At 40.4% G+C, this 26,407-nt stretch overlaps 3 protein-coding genes and 1 pseudogene across 16 annotated transcripts in view; all 4 read left to right on the top strand.

The window, feature by feature from the left end:
- Nucleotides 1-26,407, top strand: part of LOC140318090 (protocadherin alpha-C2-like) — a 166,090-nt gene that overhangs the window by 80,853 nt on the left and 58,830 nt on the right. Inside the window, exon 1 of one of the 14 annotated variants that reach the window (XM_072395758.1) lies at nucleotides 10,249-12,726. The exons of 9 other annotated variants lie outside the window; for them this stretch is intronic. In XM_072395758.1, the coding sequence (XP_072251859.1) occupies nucleotides 10,333-12,726 (2,394 nt within the window). In that variant the 5' untranslated portion in view covers nucleotides 10,249-10,332. Of the gene's footprint in view, nucleotides 1-10,248; nucleotides 12,727-13,798; nucleotides 16,271-17,137; nucleotides 19,618-20,502; nucleotides 23,010-23,774; nucleotides 26,370-26,407 lie in introns of those variants that run through there. 4 more of the 14 variants (XM_072395762.1, XM_072395767.1, XM_072395766.1 and 1 more) reach the window with 4 other exon arrangements.
- LOC140318554 (protocadherin alpha-3-like) lies at nucleotides 6-2,523 on the top strand. Its single transcript, XM_072396374.1, has one exon. It carries the CDS (start codon nucleotides 97-99, stop codon nucleotides 2,521-2,523), a length of 2,427 nt encoding a protein of 808 aa, XP_072252475.1. The 5' UTR covers nucleotides 6-96.
- LOC140318552 (protocadherin alpha-10 pseudogene) lies at nucleotides 3,290-6,953 on the top strand (annotated as a pseudogene).
- LOC140318548 (protocadherin alpha-8-like) lies at nucleotides 7,005-9,582 on the top strand. The gene has a single exon (XM_072396371.1). The coding sequence runs from the start codon at nucleotides 7,120-7,122 to the stop codon at nucleotides 9,580-9,582; it is 2,463 nt and encodes an 820-aa protein (XP_072252472.1). The 5' UTR covers nucleotides 7,005-7,119.

Raw genomic sequence — 26,407 nt, 5'->3', positions numbered from 1 at the left:
AATGAGAGCAGTGGATGTCGGCTGTTTCATATATTTATTATTATCTCCATGTTGAAACCGGTCTAGGATTTATGCACTCTTGGGTTGGATATAATAATGTATATCGCAAGAAGAAGGAGCCCAATTTGGACTTGTATTGTGGTCATGCTGCTGATTTACGGTTTGGGAACGGTGTCTGGACAGCTCTCGTACGCCGTCACGGAGGAGGTAAATCCAGGGACTTCGGTTGGAAATATCGCCAAGGATTTAAATATCAATGTCCAAGATTTAGAGTCCCGCGAGTTCAAGATTGTTAGTGGATCAAAAAGGAAATATTTTGACGTTAATCTAAAAACGGGGTTTCTTTACGTTAATGAAAGAATAGATAGGGAAGAGCTTTGTGCGAAGGCTACAAAATGCTCTGTAAGTATAGAGGCCGTGATCAACGACCCTCTGAAGCTTTACCGTTTGGAGATAACAATAAAAGATATAAATGACAATACACCTATGTTCTCCGAACAATTGCAGTCAATTGATGTCCCTGAAAATACTTTACCGGGAGTCAAATTTGGATTGATAGAAGCATCAGATTTGGATGTTGGAAAGAACGGTGTTAATACATACAAGCTAAGCAACAACGATCACTTTTCATTAGAAATTCACAAAGGGGGAGACAGTGTGTCTGCCGATCTAGTGCTGCAAAAGGCATTAGACCGAGAGCAAGACTCTGTTATAAAACTCACACTGAGTGCAGTAGACGGAGGAAACCCAACAAAGTCAGGGACCTCACAAATAATTATTAACGTTCTGGATACCAATGACAACCATCCTGTTTTCAGTAGATCCTTGTACAAAATCCAGATCCCTGAAAACTTGCCAACAGGGTCTACTATTATCACTCTGAATGCAACAGACGCAGACGTTGATTTAAACAGTGATATAGAATATTCACTGAGAAAGAAAGGTCAGGATCATGTTTTAGATCATTTTCAAATTGAATCTAAAACAGGTGCAATTTTGACCAAAGGTGTGATAGACTATGAAGAAAATCCTGCTTTTGAGATTCATGCACAGGCAAGTGACAAAGGCCAGCCTCCAATGTCTGCTCACTGTAAAGTGCTGGTAGAGGTAATGGACCTGAATGACAACGCTCCTGAGATTACTGTAACGTCACTGTTAACAACAGTGAAAGAGGATGCACAAGCAGGTACAGCCGTTGCTCTTGTCTCTGCACTTGATAAAGATAATGGGGAAAACGGGGCAATAAAAGTTGTCATTGTAAATGAGACCCCCTTTAAACTGGACACTAATTATAAGAATTATTATTCATTAGTAGTTAACGGTCCGCTTGACAGAGAGAATATGAATGCGTATAACATTACTATAGTAGCAACCGATGAGGGGACTCCTGCTCTTTTCAGCACTAGCATAGTTAATATTCAAGTTTCTGATGTCAATGACAACCCGCCGTGCTTCACCGAGCAACTACTTAATGTTTATGTAAAAGAAAACAGTCCGGTGGGAGAAGTTATAAAAAGCGTGTCCGCAGTTGATGTAGATATCGATAGAAATAGTCAAGTGAGCTATTCATTTTTAAAAAGTAACAGTGATACACTACAGTCGTCTACAATGGTAAACATCAACTCAGAGACTGGAGATATAGTCAGTCTGCAGTCTTTTAACTACGAGGAGTTAAAAACGTTTCAGTTTAAAGTTCAGGCCACAGACTCTGGTGTTCCTCCGCTTAGCAGCAACGTCACCGTCAACGTTTTTATTCTGGATGAGAATGACAACAGTCCCACTATTCTAGCTCCTTATTCTGAACACGGTTCCGTTAACAGTGAGAGCATCCCCTACTCTGCTGAAGCGGGATACTTTGTGGCAAAGGTCAGGGCTGTGGACGTAGACTCTGGATATAATGCGCTGCTTTCTTATCACCTCTCCGAGCCCAAAGGAAACAACCTGTTCAGGATCGGAACCAGCACCGGGGAAATCAGGACTAAGAGGAGAATGAGCGACAATGACCTGAAAACTCACCCCGTGGTGGTGCTGGTTTCTGATAACGGAGAACCTTCTCTGTCAGCTACTGTGTCTATTGATGTGGTGGTGGTTGAAAGCACAGCTGACATCCAGACTCAGTTCAGACATGTTCCTATAATGGAGGACAGCTTCTCTGATCTGAACCTGTATCTGCTGATCGCCATTGTGTCGGTGTCAGTGATTTTTCTGCTGAGTCTCATCAGTTTAATAGCTGTCAGATGCCACAGGACAGACGGCAGTTTCAGTAGGTACAGCGCCCCAATGATCACCACCCACCCTGACGGGAGCTGGTCTTACTCTAAAGCTACTCAGCAGTATGACGTGTGTTTCAGCTCAGACACACTGAAGAGTGACGTAGTGGTTTTCCCCGCACCGTTTCCACCTGTAGATGGAGAACTGATCAGTATTAACGGAGGAGACACTTTTACCAGAACTCAGACTTTACCCAACAAAGAAAAGGTAAGGTTATATTGGCTTCATGATTTGAAGAATGCTATTACCTAAATAACACAATATAAATTTAATGTGAATTATTTGCAATCACTTGATCATTTTGGTGTCAGCCTTTCATAAATAATGTGGATTACCGGTCATTAACTTCATGACGTTTTCTTACTTAGTACTATATGAGAAACCATCAGTGGTGCAGAACCCCATCACTGATTAAGTGATTGATTACATGAAAATGATTGATTCTACTTCTAATATACGGTATTTGTAATGGTGATAAGGGAATTCCATTCTTTTGCTGACTTATGACAAGATTCGTTCTGTATTTGCATATTTCAAATATATATATCAGCAAATTAACTACATATAAAGTTTCTGTATCCATTGGAAAAAAAATTCAGGTATGAATTAAACTTTTGAAATGTAACTCTCTTACTGGCTGGTTTTGGGCATTGGGGTTAACAAAATTATGCTTTTCGAATGTAAGTTATTTTCAGAAGACCTGTACCTGAATCTCTGCCACTCCTGAAAGGGCTTATGTTGTTCAAAAGGAAAATATTTCAACTTAAACCACTTCCATGGGGACATGTGTTGCTGGATGTTGTGTGAGACGCAGTATAATTTGGCTCAAGGTTAGAAGAAAAAATAATGAGTTAAAGAATAGGAAAAAATATTCGTATGTTGATGTTGAATGTAGTTGTTGCAGTTGTCCGCGTGGGGACATTGTAGACCATCACATTCGGTATTACTCATCAGTGAACGGGGGCTCCTCCCAGATTTAGAGAACGATGACGTTTCACAAGCCAAAGAGACAAAGAGATTTGAGGGCGAAGAGCAGCGTTGTGACGACGATTTTCTCACTATAGAGTACCTATGTCTCAAATCATTACTTTCTATCGCTGTTATCAAAAGAATCTATCTTTATGAATTTTATTTTTGCTTATAATTATGCTTAAACTGGACCAATGGAGCACTGTTTGGATTTATCTTGTCTTTGTGCTGCTGGATTGTTGTTGGGAAACGGTATTGGGACAGCTCTCATACTCCGTCTCAGAAGAGGTGAATCTGGGGACTGTTGTCGGGAATATCGCCAAAGATCTGAACATCAATATCGAAGACCTGGAAAGTCGTATGTTTCAGGTCGTTGCTGGATCAAAGAGGAAATATTTCGAGGTAAATCTAAAGACTGGCGTTCTCTACGTTAATGAAAGAATAGATCGGGAGGAACTCTGCGCTGGTGAACGAAAATGTGCATTTACTGTAGAGGCAATTATTAATAATCCACTGAAACTGTACCGTATTGAAATTACGGTATTAGATGTGAATGATAATTCTCCATCCTTTATCAGCACGTTACAATTAATGAACATCAGCGAAAACACAGCAGCAGGGACAAAATTTCCCATGCAACCAGCCTACGATGCAGACGTTGGAAAGAATACTGTTAATACCTACAAGCTTAGTCAGAATGAGCATTTCTCTCTCGAAACACACAAAGGAGAGAGTCTAATTCCCGAACTGGTACTTCGAAAGACTTTAGACAGAGAAAAACAGTCTCTGATTCGACTCATATTGACTGCTATTGATGGAGGAACACCTGATAAATCTGGCACTATGACTATAATAGTAAACGTGCTTGACAATAATGACAATGCTCCTGTATTCACTCAAACACTGTATAAAGCCAGAGTGCATGAGAATGTTAAGTTGGGCACATCCATAATAACATTAAATGCTTCTGATTTAGACGAAGGCTCCAATGGACAGGTAAAATATTCCTTCAGTGAAGTCGGTCGAGGGAAACAATCTGATGTGTTTGCTATAGATGAAAAAACTGGAACTGTAACCAATAAAAAGAATATTGATTTTGAAGAGAACAATGCTTTTGAGATTCGAGTTCAGGCCAGTGATGGTGCTTCCTCTCCTCTTACCTCACATTCAAAATTATTGATTGAAGTTTTAGATGTTAATGACAATGGACCTGAAATTACAGTTACATCACTGTTGAACACTGTGAAAGAGGATTCGTCCATTGGCACTGCTATTGCTCTTGTTTCAGTGTTCGATAAAGATGGAGGTAAAAATGGGATGGTGAGATGTAAAATATCCAATGATGTTCCCTTTAAATTAGAATCTAACTATAAAAATTACTATTCGTTGGTTGTGGACGGTCCTCTTGACCGAGAGACTGCGCCTCAATACAATATAAGCATCACTGCAACAGATGAGGGCAATCCACCTCTCTCCAGCACGAGCATCATTCATGTACACGTCTCTGACATAAATGATAATAAACCTCATTTCACAGAAGACACAATCAATGTCTTCATGAAAGAAAACAGTCCAATAGGAACTGTTATAAAAACAGTGTCAGCAGGTGATGAAGACACTGATAGAAATGGTCGCGTGAGCTATTCATTCTTACACGAAAACAGTAAATTGCTCTCACTTTCTACAATGGTAAACATCAACTCAGAGACTGGAGATATAGTCAGTCTACAGTCTTTTAACTATGAGGAGTTAAAGACGTTTCAGTTTAAAGTTCAAGCCACAGACTCTGGTGTTCCTCCGCTCAGCAGCAACGTGACCGTCAACGTTTTTATTCTGGATGAGAATGACAACAGTCCCACGATTCTAGCTCCTTATTCTGAGCACGGTTCCGTTAACAGTGAGAGCATCCCCTACTCTGCTGAAGCGGGATACTTTGTAGCAAAGATCAGGGCTGTGGACGCAGACTCTGGATACAATGCGCTGCTTTCTTATCACCTCTCCGAGCCCAAAGGAAACAACCTGTTCAGGATCGGAACCAGCACCGGGGAAATCAGGACTAAGAGGAGAATGAACGACAATGACCTGAAAACTCACCCCTTGGTGGTGCTGATTTCTGATAACGGAGAACCTTCGCTGTCAGCTACTGTGTCTATTGATGTGGTGGTGGTTGAAAGCACAGCTGACATCCAGACTCAGTTCAGACATGTTCCTATAAAGGAGGACAGCTTCTCTGATCTGAACCTGTATCTGCTGATCGCCATTGTATCGGTGTCAGTGATCTTTCTGCTGAGTCTCATCAGTTTAATAGCTGTCAGATGCCACAGGACAGATGGTAGTTTCAGCAGGTACAGCGCCCCAATGATCACCACCCACCCTGACGGGAGCTGGTCTTACTCTAAAGCTACTCAGCAGTATGATGTGTGCTTCAGCTCAGACACACTGAAGAGTGACGTAGTGGTTTTCCCCGCATCGTTTCCACCTGTAGATGGAGAACTGATCAGTATTAACGGAGGAGACACTTTTACCAGAACTCAGACTTTACCAAATAAGGAAAAGGTAAGGCAACAGTACGTTTCGTATTTGTGCTTGATTTTTGCTAGTTGTTCATTTTGAGATTATAACTGACTGCGAAGTTGATGCCACTTCAAGCATTTCTTTAAGTTAAGTTAAATTTAAGAAGAAGCTCTTGTATTTGTTTGTTCTTTAGCTGTGTTGTTGCAGTCTCCCTTCTTTTGCCTACTGACAACTCGCAACATATTTATAACACCCTTCAAAACTAGACCAAGACATCCGAGCTTTAGCAACACTGAACACTTTTACTGTTCAATAATACTGTCTCTTATTCTTCTTTTTCTCATGAGTTTTTGGTAAACATTATATATTTTTTTAAACTTTTCTTCTTCGAGTGACATTTTTTCTGCTTTTACTGTTTGAGCACTGCCTCACCTCTAAATTCAAACGTTTTCCTATTGAACGTTATAGTAGCTCTCCAAGGTGCTACTTAACCAACAGCATGCAGAGTGTGGTGATGTGTTGCACTATTTCTTTACATTTTATTTTTATTCTGTCGTTATTTAGTTGATAATAGTTCGTAGATTAATCCAAATGTAACCACTTTGCTACAAATGTCTAAAATAATGTCAGTTAGTGTTCGTGTTTGTGTATTTTGGTCATAGCAACGATGTGTTGTACTGTACGCAGACTGATTTGTAGTGTTAGATGTTCGCATCTTCTCACAGTTCCTTTGTGGACACGTGGTACTCATTTTCAAGAGACTTTTCAATTACCGTGTGGGGTGTACTCTTTTCACAGTAATCTTTTTAGTTTTACTCAAAAACCTATCATTTGAATATATCAGCAAGAGTTTGTGTTTTTTAGTCATATAGAGTGAAAATAATGGGCCGCTTACTTATGTTGGTAGGTTTCAATAAAAATTTTAAACATGTTAGTCAATCACAGAAACAGTAGCATTGTGAATTACGTATGTCAAACGTCACCAGATTATTTTCCAATTTAAAATATTTTGCTTATAACTCAAAGTGACATTTGTCATGCTGTTTCTGTTTTAAATATATATTTAAATATTTTAGTGATAGAGCGTTTGTGTCTTTCTGTTTTTCCCTCGTTTGTATTGTGATTACAAGAGAAGTTCAAAAGAGAGCGCTGTAGACCATAACATCATGGCAAACGTGAACAGGCCCATCCCTGATTGAAAACGTGATGTTGCATTGGGCTCTGACACAAAGAGATGCAGAATGTTAGAGAGAAAGCTGAGACATGAGCCACACAGTGTACAATTTTGAAGAAAAGGGAACGTAGCCTCCGTCAATACTGGATATCCACTGGGCCTTATATGCGGGTTTCACATCGGACTGGATTATGTCATCACTTCATAGAAATAATGTGTTGGCATTCGTGTTATTTGTGCTGTTGGATTGTTATTGGGAAACGGTGTCCGGGCAGCTCTCCTACTCTATATCAGAGGAAGTGAATCCAGGGACCTCTGTAGGAAACATAGCCAAGGATCTAAACCTGGGTGTCCCTGAGCTGGAGGCTCGCATGTTCCAAATTGTAACAGGATCAAAGAAAAAACATGTTGAGGTAAATCTAAAGACGGGGCTTCTCTTCGTCAGCGATAGAATAGACAGAGAGGAGCTCTGTGCAAAGGCAACGAAATGTACAATTAGCGTCGAGGCTGTGATAAATGCTCCATTAAAGCTTTATCGTTTGGACATTAATATTATAGATGTAAATGACAATTATCCAGTTTTCAGTACTAATTCGCAAAGTATAGAAATAGCTGAAAGCACGTTACCCGGGACAAAATTTCTTGTGTTATCAGCCTATGATGCCGATGTAGAAAAAAATGATATCAGTACCTACAAGCTAAGTACGAATGATCATTTTTCCTTAGCAGTGAACAAAGGAGAGAGAGTGTCTGCTGAACTGGTCCTTCAGAAACCCTTAGACCGAGAAAAACAGGCTGTAATTAGACTAACATTGACTGCTGTAGATGGCGGAACACCTCCGAAAACCGGAACATCACAGTTAATAATCAGTGTTTTGGACAATAACGATAACGTTCCGATATTTTCCAAACCACTTTATAAAACAAGCGTTACTGAAAATGCACCACTTGGGTCTTCAGTAATAGGAGTAACGGCAACAGACAATGATGAAGGACCAAACGGAGAGATTTCATATTCACTTAGCAGCCAAGATCAAGATCATGTTTTGAACATTTTTCAAGTTGATGAACAAACTGGATTATTGACAGTTAAAGGAAACATTGACTTTGAACAGCACCCCGCTTTTGAAATCCGCGTGCAGGCCAGTGACAAAGGCTCTCCTCAAATGACATCACAGTGCAAGATACTAATAGAAGTGCTGGATGTAAATGACAATGCGCCTGAGATATCTATAACTACGCTCATTACCACAGTACAGGAAGATGTAAAATTGGGCACGGCAATTGCACTTGTGTCAGTGCTGGACCGAGATGGAGGTAAAAATGGAATAGTTAACTGTGAAGTTAGCAATGGCAGTCCATTTAAATTGGAAACAAACTATAAAAATTATTATTCGTTGGTCATAGATGGGCAGCTAGATAGAGAGAGTGGCTCATATTATAATGTCACCATCACAGCAATAGATGAAGGAATTCCTGCTCTCAGAAGCACAAGAGATTTTACTGTTCATATTTCCGATGTCAATGACAACTCTCCTCGCTTTTCAGACAACGTGTTTAATGTTTATTTAAAAGAAAACAGTCTAGTTGGAGGTGTTTTAAAAACGTTATCAGCGCTTGATATAGATATTGATCAGAATGCCCGTGTGAGCTATTCAATTGCCGAAAGTAAGAGTGATTCGCTCCCACTCTCTACGATGGTAAACATAAACTCGGAGACTGGAGATATAGTCAGTCTTCAGTCTTTTAACTATGAAGAGTTAAAAACGTTTCAGTTTAAAGTTCAGGCCACAGACTCTGGTGTTCCTCCGCTCAGCAGCAACGTGACCGTCAACGTTTTTATTCTGGATGAGAATGACAACAGTCCCACGATTCTAGCTCCTTATTCTGAGCACGGCTCCGTTAACAGCGAAAACATCCCCTACTCTGCTGAAGCGGGATACTTTGTGGCAAAGATCAGGGCTGTGGACGCAGACTCTGGATACAATGCGCTGCTTTCTTATCACCTCTCCGAGCCCAAAGGAAACAACCTGTTCAGGATCGGAACCAGCACCGGGGAAATCAGGACTAAGAGGAGAATGAGCGACAATGACCTGAAAACTCACCCCTTGGTGGTGCTGGTTTCCGATAACGGAGAACCTTCGTTGTCAGCTACTGTGTCTATTGATGTGGTGGTGGTTGAAAGCACAGCTGACATCCAGACTGAGTTCAGACATGTTCCTAGAAAGGAGGACAGCTTCTCTGATCTGAACATGTATCTGCTGATCGCCATCGTGTCGGTATCAGTGATTTTTCTGCTGAGTCTCATCTGTTTAATAGCTGTCAGATGCCACAGGACAGACGGCAGTTTCAGTAGGTACAGCGCCCCAATGATCACCACCCACCCTGACGGGAGCTGGTCTTACTCTAAAGCTACTCAGCAGTATGACGTTTGTTTCAGCTCAGACACATTGAAGAGTGACGTAGTGGTTTTCCCCGCACCGTTTCCACCTGTAGATGGAGAACTGATCAGTATTAACGGAGGAGACACTTTTACCAGAACTCAAACTTTACCAAATAAAGAAAAGGTGAGTCAATTTATGTTTTTTACACATTCCTTCTCGATCTTGATATCTGTGTCGGCTGTCCTATCAGGCTCAATGGCCATCATCTAATATTTCAAGCAATGAAAAATATAAATTACATGATAATCATATAGCCTCTTTGAAAAGAAAGAAAAGTCATTTGCCATTTTAGATTAAAACACAACTGATCAGCTATGCTCGCACGAGTTTCTGCCAACATAAGAAAATGTTATGTGGTTTGGTGTATAACTTATGCAGTGCTTACGAAGACAAGCTGTGGTGGTGTTCTACTTGTCATTTGTGAAACTGAACATATATGGGTTTGAAAAAACATTTTTTCTAGACCTATCGAGTGTTTTGCTAATGAGTGCATCTTACTGATATATATCTATTATCATTTTTGTTGTTGTTAAATTACAGATATTGTGTTTATTTCAAAATTAAGCCACTCTCCGTGGTACTTATATGAGAACCACTTAGCTTAAATTAACTCGTAATAGACATTGCAATGAAGTTTAGATTTCACATGTTTTAAAGCAATTACTGTCGGGTATGAATCAGATGAAAATATCACTCATGCCGTTTCAGCAGATCCTGTGTCGTGCAGTTATTTGAAATCACCACAAGGCGACATTGTTGACCATGACTTGACAACGTCTATTTCCGTGTTCGCGCTCCTCCCAGAGAAAAATTAATACAGCTTTGTAACAAAGAGAGTGAAGCGAGTGGTTAGACCACGACAGCAGTCGTTCTTATCCCATCTCAAAAGAAACAAATTCCCTTTCTTCGTCTGGATTGTTTCAAAGGAATTTTCGGATGTGAATATTTGCTGCATCTTTGATGGAAGTAATTATGCATTTACCGACTATCAAATGCTCTGCCTGGATGTATTTAATGTTTCTGATACTGGATCATTGCTGTGATGAAGCGACTGGGCAACTCTCTTATTCGGTCCCTGAGGAGGTGACCATGGGAACGATGGTTGGAAATATTGCCAAGGATTTGCAGATAAAGGTTCAGGACTTGGAGTCCCGTATGTTTAGGATTGTTGCTGGATCTAAGAGAAAATATTTCGAGGTAAATACGAAAACTGGAATTCTCTACGTCAACGAAAGAATCGACAGAGAGGAGCTCTGTGCGAAAGCCATGGAATGTACAGTAAATGTGGAAGCTGTGATAACTGAACCTCTAAAGCTTTACCGTATAGAAATGAATATTATTGATGTCAACGATAATTTCCCGTATTTCATTGCAAAATCACAAAGGATAGACATTGCTGAAAGCACACTGCCGGGGATAAAATTTCCACTGCTACAGGCCTACGATGCAGACGTGGGAAAGAATGGCATAAACACATACAAGCTCAGCTCAAATGAACATTTTTCATTAGCCATAAGTAAATCGGGAGAGAGTATTTCCACAGAATTAGTGTTACAAAAAGCCTTGGACAGAGAAAAGGAGCCGTTGATTACGCTTATTTTAACAGCCTTAGACAATGGAAATCCACCAAAGTCTGGGACCTCAGATATCATAATCAATGTTTTAGACAATAATGATAACACGCCAGTGTTTGCAAAGTCATTGTACAAAACTCGTATCTCTGAAAATGTGCCAATTGGTACCACTCTGTTGACTTTAAATGCGACAGACGCAGACGAGGGAACAAACAAAGAAATCGTATATACACTGAGCACGAAGGAGCAGGACCAGGTATTGCACATTTTTAAACTTGACCCAAACAGCGGCGTTTTGACAGTTGAACGAAATGTGGATTTTGAAGAACATCCAGCTTTTGAGATTCGTGCACAAGCCAGTGACAAAGGGCAGCCACCGATGTCTACTCATTGTAAGGTTCTTGTAGAAGTGGTGGACTTAAACGATAATTCCCCTCAGATAACGGTGACGTCACTATTAAACACAGTAAAGGAGGATGCTAAAGTAGGTACAGCCGTAGCACTTGTTTCAGTCTTGGACAAAGATGGTGGTAAAAATGGAGAAGTGCATTGTACAATAGATGATAATGCGCCCTTTAAATTGGAAACCAACTATAAGAACTATTATTCACTGGTGGTTGACGGTCCCCTGGACCGTGAGAGCATATCTAGCCATAACGTCACCATAACAGCAACTGATGGTGGTAACCCCTCACTCTCCAGCACAAGTATTATTACTATTTACATTTCAGATATCAATGATAATGTACCCCACTTCTTATCACCAGACATTAATGTTTATATAAAAGAAAACAGCCAAGTAGGAACAGCTCTTAAAACTGTGTCAGGAGTTGATGCAGACATCCATGAAAATGGAAAGGTAACCTATTCACTTTTAAAAAGCAACAAAAACTCATTACCATTATCTACAATGATAAACATCAACTCTGAGACTGGAGATATAGTCAGTCTTCAGTCTTTTAACTATGAGGAGTTAAAAACGTTTCAGTTTAAAGTTCAGGCCACAGACTCTGGTGTCCCTCCGCTCAGCAGCAACGTGACCGTCAACGTTTTTGTTCTGGATGAGAATGACAACAGTCCCACGATTCTAGCTCCTTATTCTGAGCACGGGTCCGTTAACAGTGAGAGCATCCCCTACTCTGCTGAAGCGGGATACTTTGTGGCAAAGATCAGGGCTGTGGACGCAGACTCTGGATACAATGCGCTGCTTTCTTATCACCTCTCCGAGCCCAAAGGAAACAACCTGTTCAGGATTGGAACCAGCACCGGAGAAATCAGAACTAAGAGGAGAATGAGCGACAATGACCTGAAAACTCACCCCTTGGTGGTGCTGGTTTCTGATAATGGAGAACCTTCTCTGTCAGCTACTGTGTCTGTTGATGTGGTGGTGGTTGAAAGCACAGCTGACATCCAGACTCAGTTCAGACATGTTCCTAAAAAGGAGGACAGCTTCTCTGATCTGAACCTGTATCTGCTAATTGCCATCGTGTCGGTGTCAGTGATCTTTCTGCTGAGTCTCATCGGTTTAATAGCTGTCAGATGTCATAGGACAGACGGCAGTTTCAGCAGGTACAGCGCCCCAATGATCACCACCCACCCTGACGGGAGCTGGTCTTACTCTAAAGCTACTCAGCAGTATGACGTGTGTTTCAGCTCAGACACACTGAAGAGTGACGTAGTGGTTTTCCCCGCACCGTTTCCACCTGTTGATGCAGAACTGATCAGTATTAACGGAGGAGACACTTTTAACAGGACTCAGACTTTACCAAATAAAGAAAAGGTAAGAGCGATCAGACAAGACTGAAAGTTAACACCCTGAGCACTATATGATACAGTATATCGATCTCTTTTTGGAGGGCTTTCTGTTGTAATTAAAAGGAAATTCATATCTGTGCTTACTTATCTGGTGATGTGGGTTCAGGTGATCTTACCTGTTGCATTGTATTCATTCATTCATTTATTGGTGGTTTGTATGACTGTCCGATGTGAATCCAAATTGATCTGCTGATTTGAGCCACTGTCCCCCGTTCTGAACGCACGTTTTTAAATGACTTCGTTACAGTCCTGAACTTGATTTTGTTTACAGTATTTGTTACAAGTATTAATCCCATAATGAGAATAAGAAAAAAGAAAACATTTACTTGAACACGATATGTTCAGAAAGATGCGGAGTGTGTGATGATTTTACAACGTTTTAAAAGTTGTAGCAATACAGATGTGCAGCATACATACATATATAGGACAATCGAACAGAAATCCTAAAAATTATTAGAAGTTATATGATATCGAGGTGGTATATATTCATGGATTTAGAATTGAGGGTTTTTTTCCCCGGTTCAAAATGGATATATCTATAATCTTGAACAGAGGTTCTTCAATATATGGTCCACTTAAAACAGAGGAATTCATGTAGAACTACTTTTACAAATCGGAATATATCTCCATAAGACTATGTATCAAATATGTATAAAGATTTTATTATTTTTTTGTTTGTTTGTTTTTCGAAACTCTTAAAGCAGGTATTAATTAATTTCCTTCTCTGTTAGTTTAAAGAAAAATATGACTTTCTGGAATAAAAATATGATCACAAATTTTTGCAAAACATGAAAATCGCGACGACAGTATATTTCTTAAGAATCAGGAAAGATACTTTAAGGTAGATACATGTAAACGTGTTTGTATGTGTGATCATGACTGTAGTTCTTGCAAGCGTCCACACGAGGACAATGTAGACCATCACATCTGAACTTATTTTATGGTGTTTACGGGCTCCTCCCAGATTCAGAGGATGATGATGTTTCTCGTATGGTTTAAACAAAGAGACGGAGAGGCGGAAAGAGAAGAACGTGAGGGTGATTCTTGGATGGCAAAGAAGATAAATTACTTGTTTAGAGAAAATACCTCCTCTTTTGTGACGCTACGGAACACATTTTGCGTGTGGAATTATGCATCTTTCGGGAAGATCGAGCTCTTTGTGGATTTATTTTGTCATTATGCTGCTGGATTGCTGTTGGGAAATGGTATTGGGACAGCTCTCATACTCCGTCTCAGAAGAGGTGAATCTGGGGACTGTTGTCGGGAATATCGCCAAAGATCTGAACATCAACATCCAAGACCTGGAATCCCGCATGTTTCAGGTCGTTGCTGGATCAAAGAGGAAATATTTCGAGGTAAATCTAAAGACTGGCGTCCTCTACGTTAATGAAATAATAGATCGGGAGGAACTCTGCGCTGGTGAACCAAAATGTTCACTGACTGTTGAAGCTGTCATTAATAATCCACTGAAACTGTACCGTATTGAAATTATTATTTTAGATGTAAATGACAATTCCCCAATTTTTCTTAGCACGTCCCAGGTGATCAACGTTAGTGAAAGTACATCAGCAGGGACAAAATTTCCACTGCACCAGGCCCATGATACAGACGTTGGAAAAAATTCAGTAAATGCTTACAAGCTTAGTCAAAATGAATACTTCTCTCTCGAAACACACAAAGGAGAGAGTCTAATTCCCGAACTGGTACTTCGAAAAGCTTTAGACAGAGAAAAACAGTCTCTGATTCAACTCATATTGACTGCTATTGATGGAGGAACACCTGATAAATCTGGCACTATGACTATAATAGTAAACGTGCTTGACATTAATGACAATGCTCCTGTATTCACTCAAACACTGTATAAAGCCAGTGTGTGTGAAAATGTTAAGTTGGGCACATCCATAATAACATTAAATGCTTCTGATTTAGATGAAGGCCTCAATGGACAGGTAAAATATTCATTCAGTGAAGTGGGTCGACGGAAACAAACTGATGTTTTTGCTATAGATGAAAAAACTGGAACTATAATAAATAAAAAGAATATTGACTTTGAAGAGAACAATGCTTTTGAGATTCGAGTTCAAGCCAGGGATGGAGCATCATCTCCCATGACTTCACATGCAAAACTGTTGATTGAAGTTTTAGATGTTAATGACAATGCACCTGAAATTACAGTTACATCACTGTTAAACACTGTGAAAGAGGACGCGTCCATTGGCACTGCGATTGCTCTTGTTTCAGTGTTCGATAAAGATGGAGGTAAAAATGGGATGGTGAGATGTAAAATATCCAATGATGTTCCCTTTAAATTAGAATCGAATTATAAAAATTACTATTCATTGGTTGTGGACGGTCCTCTTGACCGAGAGACTGCGCCTCAATACAATATAAGCATCACTGCAACAGATGAGGGCAATCCACCTCTCTCCAGCACGAGCATCATTCATGTACACGTCTCTGACATAAATGATAATAAACCTAATTTCACAGAAGACACAATCAATGTCTTCATGAAAGAAAACAGTCCAGTAGGAACTGTTCTAAAAACAGTGTCAGCAGGTGATGAAGACACTGATAGAAATGGTCGCGTGAGCTATTCATTCTTACACGAAAACCGTAAATCGCCGCAACTCTCTCCAATGGTAAACATCAACTCAGAGACTGGAGAAATAGTCAGTCTGCAGTCTTTTAACTTTGAGGAGTTAAAAACGTTTCAGTTTAAAGTTCAGGCCACAGACTCTGGTGTTCCTCCGCTCAGCAGCAACGTGACCGTCAACGTCTTTATTCTGGATGAGAATGACAACAGTCCCACGATTCTTGCTCCTTATTCTGAGCACGGCTCCGTTAACAGTGAGAGCATCCCCTACTCCGCTGAAGCGGGATACTTTGTGGCAAAGATCAGGGCTGTGGACGCAGACTCTGGATACAATGCGCTGCTTTCTTATCACCTGTCTGAGCCCAAAGGAAACAACTTGTTCAGGATAGGAACCAGCACCGGGGAAATCAGGACTAAGAGGAGAATGAGCGACAATGACCTGAAAACTCACCCCTTGGTGGTGCTGGTTTCCGATAATGGAGAACCTTCTCTGTCAGCTACTGTGTCTATTGATGTGGTGGTGGTTGAAAGCACAGCTGACATCCAGACTCAGTTCAGACATGTTCCTATAAAGGAGGACAGCTTCTCTGATCTGAACCTGTATCTGCTGATTGCCATCGTGTCGGTGTCAGTGATCTTTCTGCTGAGTCTCATTAGTTTAATAGCTGTCAGATGCCACAGGACAGACGGCAGTTTCAACAGGTACAGCGCCCCAATGATCACCACCCATCCTGACGGGAGCTGGTCTTACTCTAAAGCTACTCAGCAGTATGACGTGTGCTTCAGCTCAGACACACTGAAGAGTGACGTAGTAGTTTTCCCCGCACCGTTTCCACCTGTAGATGGAGAACTGATCAGTATTAACGGAGGAGATACTTTTACCAGAACTCAGACATTACCAAATAAAGAAAAGGTAAGGAGGCGGTTGAATTAATAATTCCTTTCCGGCATATTTTCATCTTGTTAAGTATTTATGCAATGATGTGGTTTTATTTTTGTTCCATGAAAAAATAATTTTAGTTTTGCAATTGTCAAGGGTTTTGCGAGGTATTTACGCAAACTCCGCTTTTGACTAAAGTAATATGAATTATAAGTATTCCAAGATGCACAGTAAGTTGCACAATATTTTATGCCATAACCCGTTTGTGTATTTTGTTCGTCTTTGTCTGATTTAATTTCACCACTACTTATCCGCATGCGTGAGTTGCTCTCCGTGGTTCTGAACTCGTCTTCAGGAGCATGTATTTTTTACCCTTAACAACACTGCATTTAAGTAAGCAGTGTTTATGAAAACATTTAAGAACGGTCAAAATATGATCAATCTTTTTTTTCAACTCTTTATAAATTTCATATATAACCGCTGTAGTTACCTTTTTCATTTGCTAAAAAATCCTCCTATATTTAAGGGATCCATATGTATGTTTGAGGGTGTTTTTTTCTTTACATAAAAGCTATTCTTTAGGATATTCAAGTAATATAATGTTCATTCTTGTATAGAGTTGAACAAATATATCGGCATATTCTCAATTTCTGACGTCGTAATTTTAATCTCATCATTTCAAGTAAAATTTACAATGTACAGTTTATTCGTTTATACTTGCATTATGGATGACGAGGCATGTGCAACTTCTTGAAAATGCCCACATGAGGACACTGTAGACCATCGCATTTGGACCTTCTGTTTCGTAGTTCTGGGCTCCTCCCAGATTCAGCAGATGATGCATCTGTGCTTTGTAACAAAGAGATGTCGGACGACGGAGAACGGTTGTCCGTTTGGTTGCAAATACTTCAAGATATAAATCTGGAATAATCATTCGCAGATTTTCATCACATCTTACATATTTTCGTGTTTTATCCTCGTAAGCGTTTTCTTAGTTTATCACTATGCATTTGTCGGAAAGGACAAACGTGTGGATATATTTCTTATTTCTGATGCTGGATTGTTTTTGGGGAACGGTCTTTGGGCAGCTTACTTACTCCGTTTCAGAGGAAGCAAGTATCGGGACTGTTGTCGGAAATATTGCAAAAGACTTAAACATCAATGTTCAGGATTTGGAGCCTCGCATGTTTCAGATCGTGGCTGGATCAAAGAAAAAATATTTCGAGGTAAACCTAAAGACTGGTGTTATCTTCGTTAATGAGAGAATAGACCGAGAAGGGCTTTGCAGTGATGAAACAAAATGTTCACTAAGTATAGAAGCTGTTATAAATAACCCTTTAAAACTGTATCGTATTGAAATGGTTATCTTGGATGTGAACGATAACTCCCCGTTATTTCTTAGCAACTCCCAGACAATTAACATAACAGAGAACACAGCAACGGGGGCAAAATTTCTCCTGAAACGAGCTCGAGATGCAGACGTAGGAAGAAATTCAATAAATACCTACAAGCTTAGTCAAAATGAACACTTTTCTCTGGCTGTACATAAAGGAGACAGTGTAACTGTCGAATTGGTCCTTCAGAAAGTTTTAGACAGAGAAAAACAGCCTCTGATTCAACTCACATTGACTGCAATAGATGGAGGAACACCAGCGAAATCAGGAAGTATGACAATTACAGTCAACGTGTTAGATATTAACGACAATCCTCCTGTTTTTAGCCAATCACTGTATAAAGCAAGTGTATATGAGAACGTTAAGATTGGAACACCAATAATAACCTTGAATGCTACTGATCTCGATGCAGATCAGAATGGAAAAATATCTTATTCTTTTATTGAAATAGACCAGGGGAAACACAGTGACGTGTTTGATATAGATGGGAAAACTGGAACTGTAACAAATAAAAAGAATATAGATTTTGAACAGAATAATGCTTTTGAGATTAGAGTTCAGGCCAGTGATGGAGCATCATCACCCATGACTTCACATGCAAAACTACTGATTGAAGTTTTAGATGTTAATGATAATGCACCTGAAATTACAGTTACATCACTGTTAAACACTGTGAAAGAGGACGCGTCCATTGGCACTGCTATTGCTCTTGTTTCAGTGTTTGATAAAGATGGAGGAAAAAATGGGATGGTGAACTGTAAAATTTCAAATGATGCCCCCTTCAAATTAGAATCGAATTATAAAAATTACTATTCATTGGTTGTGGACGGTCCTCTTGACCGAGAGAATGTGCCTCAATACAATATAAGCATCACTGCAACAGATGAGGGCAGTCCACCTCTCTCCAGCACGAATATTATCCATATACACGTCTCTGACGTAAATGATAACAAACCTCATTTCACAGAAGACACAATCAATGTATTCATGAAGGAAAACAGTCCAATAGGAAATATTATAAAAACAGTGTCAGCAGTTGATACAGACACTGATAGAAATGGTCACGTGAGCTTTTCGTTTTTACACGATGACAGTAAATCGCCGCAACTCTCTACAATGGTAAACATCAACTCAGAGACTGGAGAAATAGTCAGCCTGCAGTCTTTTAACTTTGAGGAATTTAAAACGTTTCAGTTTAAAGTTCAGGCCACAGACTCTGGTGTTCCTCCTCTCAGCAGCAACGTCACCGTCAACGTTTTTATTCTGGATGAGAATGACAACAGTCCCACTATTCTAGCTCCTTATTCTGAGCACGGTTCCGTTAACAGTGAGAGCATCCCCTACTCTGCTGAAGCGGGATACTTTGTGGCAAAGATCAGGGCTGTGGACGCAGACTCTGGATACAATGCGCTGCTTTCTTATCACCTGTCTGAGCCCAAAGGAAACAACTTGTTCAGGATCGGAACCAGCACCGGGGAAATCAGGACTAAGAGGAGAATGAGCGACAATGACCTGAAAACTCACCCCTTGGTGGTGCTGGTTTCTGATAACGGAGAACCTTCTCTGTCAGCTACTGTGTCTATTGATGTGGTGGTGGTTGAAAGCACAGCTGACATCCAGACTCAGTTCAGACATGTTCCTATAATGGAGGACACCTTCTCTGATCTGAACCTGTATCTGTTGATCGCCATTGTATCGGTGTCAGTCATCTTTCTGCTGAGTCTCATCAGTTTAATAGCTGTCAGATGCCACAGGACAGACGGCAGTTTCAGCAGGTACAGCGCCCCAATGATCACCACCCACCCTGACGGGAGCTGGTCTTACTCTAAAGCTACTCAGCAGTATGACGTGTGTTTCAGCTCAGACACACTGAAGAGTGACGTAGTAGTTTTCCCCGCACCGTTTCCACCTGTAGATGGAGAACTGATCAGTATTAACGGAGGAGATACTTTTACCAGAACTCAGACTTTGCCTAATAAAGAAAAGGTAAGAAGATAACTTGTCTTGTTAAGATGCATCAACTTATATCTACACTTCTTTAATGGGTTTGTATGTTTGCATAAAACAAGAGATTTCCCGTCTACATTTTTTCCTCGTCAAAACTTTTTTGTAGTTTTTGTATAATTTCCATTTCTCACACAAACACTTAATCTCACTTCACATCCGTTAAAAATACAATGGATATTCGTGTGTGATTTTGATTTTTGCAAATACTTATTGTTTTTCCTATTTTTGGATACAATCAATTAGATTGAAATCATATCGATAAAAATGTTATCCGCTACGTTCTTCTTTGGTAATGCAAAAAGTGTGCTTTTGTGGTTCTAAATTAAATATCTGGATTTAAGTTCAGCATGTATCAGATATTTTAAAAATGCCTAAAAAAGATTAAATACATTTTTCAAACAACCATGTATAGGTTTCAAAGGCCGAATACAACTTATCTTGCTGATGAATACTAAACTTATTTAAATACCTGATACATTTAATGTTTTGCTTGAATCCTATTGTACTAGCTTGTACTAATTATTATCTATCTCCTTGCCTCAAGTGTTCTGAAAATCAGGCTGTTACATCATATTGATACTCTATCCGTGGCCCAGAAATATATAGCGAGTGATCTTACACTGTTAAGTTGCGAGGGTCTGGCAATTTTCTTAAAACGTTGTCTTCATTATAAATATATTGATCTGTTGAATTGAAACAAAAAGCATTGCTTCACTGAGCTTTCAATGTGTTGTAATAACTTCAAATGTCCATAAGGCGACAGTCTAGACCGTGACACCGCCAGCATGTTGTTGATACAAGAAGCCCCTCCCACGTTAAAAGCGTAACCATTTTTTTCCGGGCCTTTGTTTGATTGAGACGCAGTGCGATGTGGAGAGGATTTATGGAAGACCGATCTTTAATTTCATACACCAAAATATTTTTTTTGCTCCCCAATACTTGAGATTTTGCAAGTCATCACTGGTATATATGTTTTGTAATCGTTGCATGGAATTATGCATCTGCTGGGAAGAAAGACCGACATGAGTTTTTTTCTGGTGCTTTTTGTCCTGGAGTACAACTGTGGACTGGCATTCGGGCAGCTTTTCTACTCAGTTTCAGAGGAGGTAAACCTGGGGACTTCTGTTGGTAATCTCGCCAAAGACCTGAACCTTAATGTACAGGATTTGGAATCACGTATGTTTCAAATTGTATCTGGATCAAAGAGAAAATATTTCGATGTGAATTTAAAGTCAGGTTTTCTCTACGTTAGTGAGAGAATTGACAGAGAGGAGCTGTGTGCAAGAGCAACAAAATGCACTATAAACGTGGAGGCTGTGATTAATAACCCGCTGAAGCTTCATCGTATTGAAGTAAACATTACCGACGTTAATGATAACCCCCCGTCTTTCACTGCAAAATCACAAACTATCGATATAGCTGAGAGCATATTGCCTGGAGCTCCATTCCCCGTGCTGTCTGCTTACGATGCTGATGTGGGGAAAAATGGTATTAACACATACAAGCTTAAACCGAATGAATATTTTTCTTTAGTGGTACACAAAGGTGACAGTGTGTCAGCAGAGTTGGTTCTTCAGAAAGCACTAGATCGCGAAAAACAGGCTTCAGTTAAACTCACACTGACCGCTTTAGACGGGGGGACACCAGTTAAATCAGGCACGTCAGAAATCATCATAAATATCTTGGATATGAACGACAACATTCCGACATTTACTAAAACACTGTACAAAACAAGCATAACAGAAAATGCATCCGTTGGCACGAAAGTGATAACAGTGACCGCAAATGACGCAGACGAGGGGACAAACAAAGACATTGTATATTTACTGAATTCGAAAGATCAGGATCACGTCTTAGAAATCTTTGAAATTGATTCTGGGACAGGAACAATAACAGTTCAAGGAACAATCGACTTTGAAATAGATTCTGCGTTTGAGATTCGTGTGCAAGCCACTGACAAAGGTCAGCCTCCATTAACAGCACAATGTAAAGTGCTTGTTGAAGTGGTGGACCTAAATGATAATGAGCCTGACATCACAGTGACGTCACTGATCAATACCGTAAAAGAGGACGCTGAAATTGGCACCGCAATTGCACTTGTTTCAATTCGTGACAGAGATGGGGCAAAAAACGGTGAAGTCAACTGTTATATTTTGGATTCAGTGCCCTTTAAATTGGAGACAAATTATAAAAACTATTACTCTTTGGTTATAGGTGATGCTCTCGATAGGGAAAAAAAATCTCATTATAACATTACTATTAAAGCTACAGATGAAGGACGCCCTCCTCTCTCCAGTACAAGCCAAGTAATAATTCAGGTTTCTGATGTGAATGACAATGCACCTAGGTTTTCTGAGGCTGTAATGAACATGTATGTGAATGAAAACAGTCCAGCAGGCACAGTTTTGAAAGCAGTAACTGCAACTGACACTGATGCCAGTGAAAATGGTCACGTGACCTATTCCTTAATCAGTAAGAATAATTTGGTCCCGTTCTCTACATTGATTAACGTAAACTCTGAGACTGGTGATATAGTCAGCTTACAATCTTTCAACTTTGAGGAATTGAAAACGTTTCAGTTTAAAGTTCAGGCCACAGACTCTGGTGTTCCTCCGCTCAGCAGCAATGTCACCGTCAACGTTTTTATTCTGGATGAGAATGACAACAGTCCCACGATTCTAGCTCCTTATTCTGAGCACCGCTCCGTTAACAGTGAAAGCATCCCCTACTCTGCCGAAGCGGGATACTTTGTGGCAAAGGTCAGGGCTGTGGACGCAGACTCTGGATATAATGCGCTGCTTTCTTATCACCTGTCTGAGCCCAAAGGAAACAACCTGTTCGGGATCGGAACCAGCACCGGGGAAATCAGGACTAAGAGGAGAATGAGCGACAATGACCTGAAAACTCACCCCTTGGTGGTGCTGGTTTCTGATAACGGGGAACCTTCGCTGTCAGCTACTGTGTCTGTTGATGTGGTGGTGGTTGAAAGCACAGCTGACATCCAGACTCAGTTCAGACATGTTCCTATAAAGGAGGACAGCTTCTCTGATCTGAACCTGTATCTGCTGATCGCCATCGTGTCGGTGTCAGTGATCTTTCTGCTGAGTCTCATCAGTTTAATAGCTGTCAGATGCCACAGGACAGATAGCAGTTTCAGCAGGTACAGCGCTCCAATGATCACCACCCACCCTGACGGGAGCTGGTCTTACTCTAAAGCTACTCAGCAGTATGACGTGTGTTTCAGCTCAGACACACTGAAGAGTGACGTAATGGTTTTCCCCGCACCGTTTCCACCTGTAGATGGAGAACTGATCAGTATTAACGGAGGAGACACTTTTACCAGAACTCAGACTTTGCCTAACAAAGAAAAGGTAAGGCTACAGTACGTCTCACATTTGCGCTTAATTTCTGCTGGTTATCGATTGTGACATGGCACTTGACTGTTAAGTTTTAGCCATTTACAAAGATATTTCTTTGTAACAGGCTGACTTACATTAAGGCAGTAACTATTGTAGCTGTTTATTGGTATTCTTTGTTGCTGCAGTTTCCCCTCTTTTGACAACAGACCACTAATCTGGATGTATGTGTCGCTGACCTTGGTGCTGAATGCAAGTTTTTGACATTTTTTTTGGCTGTAATCCTCCACACATATGCAAAGTATACTGGTAAATCCCTGTACCTTTGATAATATAGACTGTATTCACCGACGCATAATATTTGTAAGTACACATGTATTTAAATTGAAAATGGTGTCTTGGGAAATGTCCACCAACATCATCGGCTCTTATACAAAAACTCGAAGATTTGGTAACATAATGCAACCTTTTTCACTTGAGAAACAGTTTGGTCATATTCAGGCTTAATGATGGTGTATTTCACTTGTTTTAAGTCCAGCTCACTGATTCTGGTGTTGAAAATTTTCTGATATTAATGTTGACTTGGATAATGAGCCCTCGTGTAACAGCAGATTCTGCACTACATCAGCCCTGTCCTCAGCATTATGGTTATTTTAAATGTATGCAAACCACTGTAAGGATTTAAGGATTGTGATTTTTTTTGTATTGTCGAGGTTTCTGGTGGAGTGTTTTAGAGTTGTTGACAACGTCTGCAGTTTCCCCAAATTACCACGTAGCGACGCTATAGACCGTGACACAGAAAGGATGACGCTCCTCCCAGTGTACAAACGGGGAGACTGTGATTTTCTTCACAAAGAGACAAGGGAAGAGGCGCAATGGCATTATCGAGTACACGTTTCCTAAAGCAATAATTTCGTCTTGAATTTTGTCACATCTCATCACTACATGGCAGAAGCAAAATAGTGGATTTATACTTCGACCTTTTTCAACGGAATTATGTCTTCCTCGAACTGCTGGAGGTCCGCTATCACATATTTTGTGCTCGTGCTGTTGGATTGTCACTTGGAAGCGGCGTCGGCACAGCTCTTCTATTCAGTATCGGAGGAGGTAAAGCCAGGGACTAATGTAGGTAATATTGCCAAGGATATAAACCTTGGTGTTCAGGAGTTAGAGTCCCGTTTGTTTCAGATTGTTGCATCTAAAAATAAATACTTCGAGGTAAATCTAAAGACCGGATTTCTGTATGTTAATGAGAGGTTAGACCGAGAGGAGCTTTGTGCAGATGAACCCAAATGTACTGTTAGCGTGGAGGCTGTGATAAACAACCCATTGAAGCTTTACCGTGTGGAGGTTGAAATTAAAGACGTCAATGACCATTACCCTACTTTTAATACAAAATTACAAATTCTAGACATTGCAGAAAACACCTTGTCCGGATTTAGATTTGCTTTATCCGAGGCAAGTGATGCCGATGTGGGTAAAAATGGTGTTAATGCCTATAAGCTTAGTCCAAATGAATATTTCAGTCTTGTTACACAAAAAAGAGGGGATAGCATATCTCCAGAGTTAGTGCTGCAGAAAGCCTTAGATCGTGAGAAAAAGTCAAACATACAACTCTTGTTAACTGCCGTAGATGGTGGATCACCGCCAAATTCGGGTACATCAGAAATTGAAATAAATGTATTAGACAACAATGATAACGCACCATTGTTCAGCAGTAGTCTTTACAAGATTAAAACCTTGGAAAATGTCCCGGTTGGAACGAAAGTTTTCACCTTAAATGCTACAGATGCTGATGAAGGAACAAACAGTGAAATAGTGTATTCTCTGAGGAGTAAGGATCAGGATCATATTTTAGATATCTTCAAAATTGATTCTGAAACTGGAGTCATTTCAGTGAAAGGCAAAATTGACTATGAGGAGAGAAAAGCTTTTGAGATCCGAGCAGAGGCTAGAGACAAAGGCCAGCCCCCTATGTCCGCACATAGCAAAGTGCTGGTTGAAGTAATAGATGTAAATGACAACGCTCCTGAAATCACTGTGACCAAACTGCTCAATACCGTAAATGAAGACGCTGTTGTCGGTACTGCTATTGCACTCGTATCTGTTTTAGATAAAGACAGTGGTAAAAATGGTGAAGTGAAATGTGAAATCTTAAATACAGTCCCATTCAAACTGGAGACAAATTACAAAAACTATTACTCCTTAGTTGTTCGAGGACATTTAGACAGAGAAGTCACTCCCCAGTACAATGTAACAATATTAGCTACCGATGAAGGAAGCCCTCCCCTTTGGAACAGCAGTATTATTACTGTTTATCTTGCTGATATAAATGACAACGCACCTTATTTCACAACATCTCTTGTCGACATTTTTGTGAAAGAAAACAGTAAAGTTGGAACAGTTATTAAATCAGTGACTGCAGTTGATGATGATATCAGCAACAATGGTCAGGTGAGCTATTCATTTTTAGACACCAACAGTAAATATCTGTCCCTCCCTACAATGATAAACATCAACTCAGAGACTGGAGATATAGTCAGTCTGCAGTCTTTTAACTATGAGGAGTTGAAAACATTTCAGTTTAAAGTTCAGGCCACAGACTCTGGTGTTCCTCCTCTCAGCAGCAATGTGACCGTCAACGTTTTTATTCTGGATGAGAATGACAACAGTCCCACGATTCTAGCTCCTTATTCTGAGCACGGCTCCGTTAACAGTGAGAGCATCCCCTACTCTGCTGAAGCGGGATACTTTGTGGCAAAGGTCAGGGCTGTGGACGCAGACTCTGGATATAATGCGCTGCTTTCTTATCACCTGTCTGAGCCCAAAGGAAACAACCTGTTCAGGATCGGAACCAGCACCGGGGAAATCAGGACTAAGAGGAGAATGAGCGACAATGACCTGAAAACTCACCCCTTGGTGGTGCTGGTTTCTGATAACGGAGAACCTTCTCTGTCAGCTACTGTGTCTATTGATGTGGTGGTGGTTGAAAGCACAGCTGACATCCAGACTCAGTTCAGACATGTTCCTATAATGGAGGACACCTTCTCTGATCTGAACCTGTATCTGTTGATCGCCATTGTATCGGTGTCAGTCATCTTTCTGCTGAGTCTCATCAGTTTAATAGCTGTCAGATGCCACAGGACAGACGGCAGTTTCAGCAGGTACACCGCCCCAATGATCACCACCCACCCTGACGGGAGCTGGTCTTACTCTAAAGCTACTCAGCAGTATGACGTGTGTTTCAGCTCAGACACACTGAAGAGTGACGTAGTAGTTTTCCCCGCACCGTTTCCACCTGTAGATGGAGAACTGATCAGTATTAATGGAGGAGACACTTTTACCAGAACTCAGACTTTGCCAAATCAAGAAAAGGTAAGAAATACCCATCTGTTGGTCTGTGGATAAACAAG

This window comes from Leuresthes tenuis, unplaced genomic scaffold (assembly GCF_036924035.1).
Source record: "Leuresthes tenuis unplaced genomic scaffold, fLeuTen1.0.hap1 SCAF_11, whole genome shotgun sequence".
In the NCBI taxonomy this organism is placed as follows: Eukaryota; Metazoa; Chordata; class Actinopteri; order Atheriniformes; family Atherinopsidae; genus Leuresthes; species Leuresthes tenuis.
This window is presented reverse-complemented; position numbering and strand designations above follow the sequence as displayed.

Bases quoted from the DNA above. Each gene is read 5' to 3' on its own strand.
- LOC140318554 (XM_072396374.1), top strand. From the start codon at position 97: ATGTATATCGCAAGAAGAAGGAGCCCAATTTGGACTTGTATTGTGGTC.
- LOC140318548 (XM_072396371.1), top strand. From the start codon at position 7,120: ATGTCATCACTTCATAGAAATAATGTGTTGGCATTCGTGTTATTTGTG.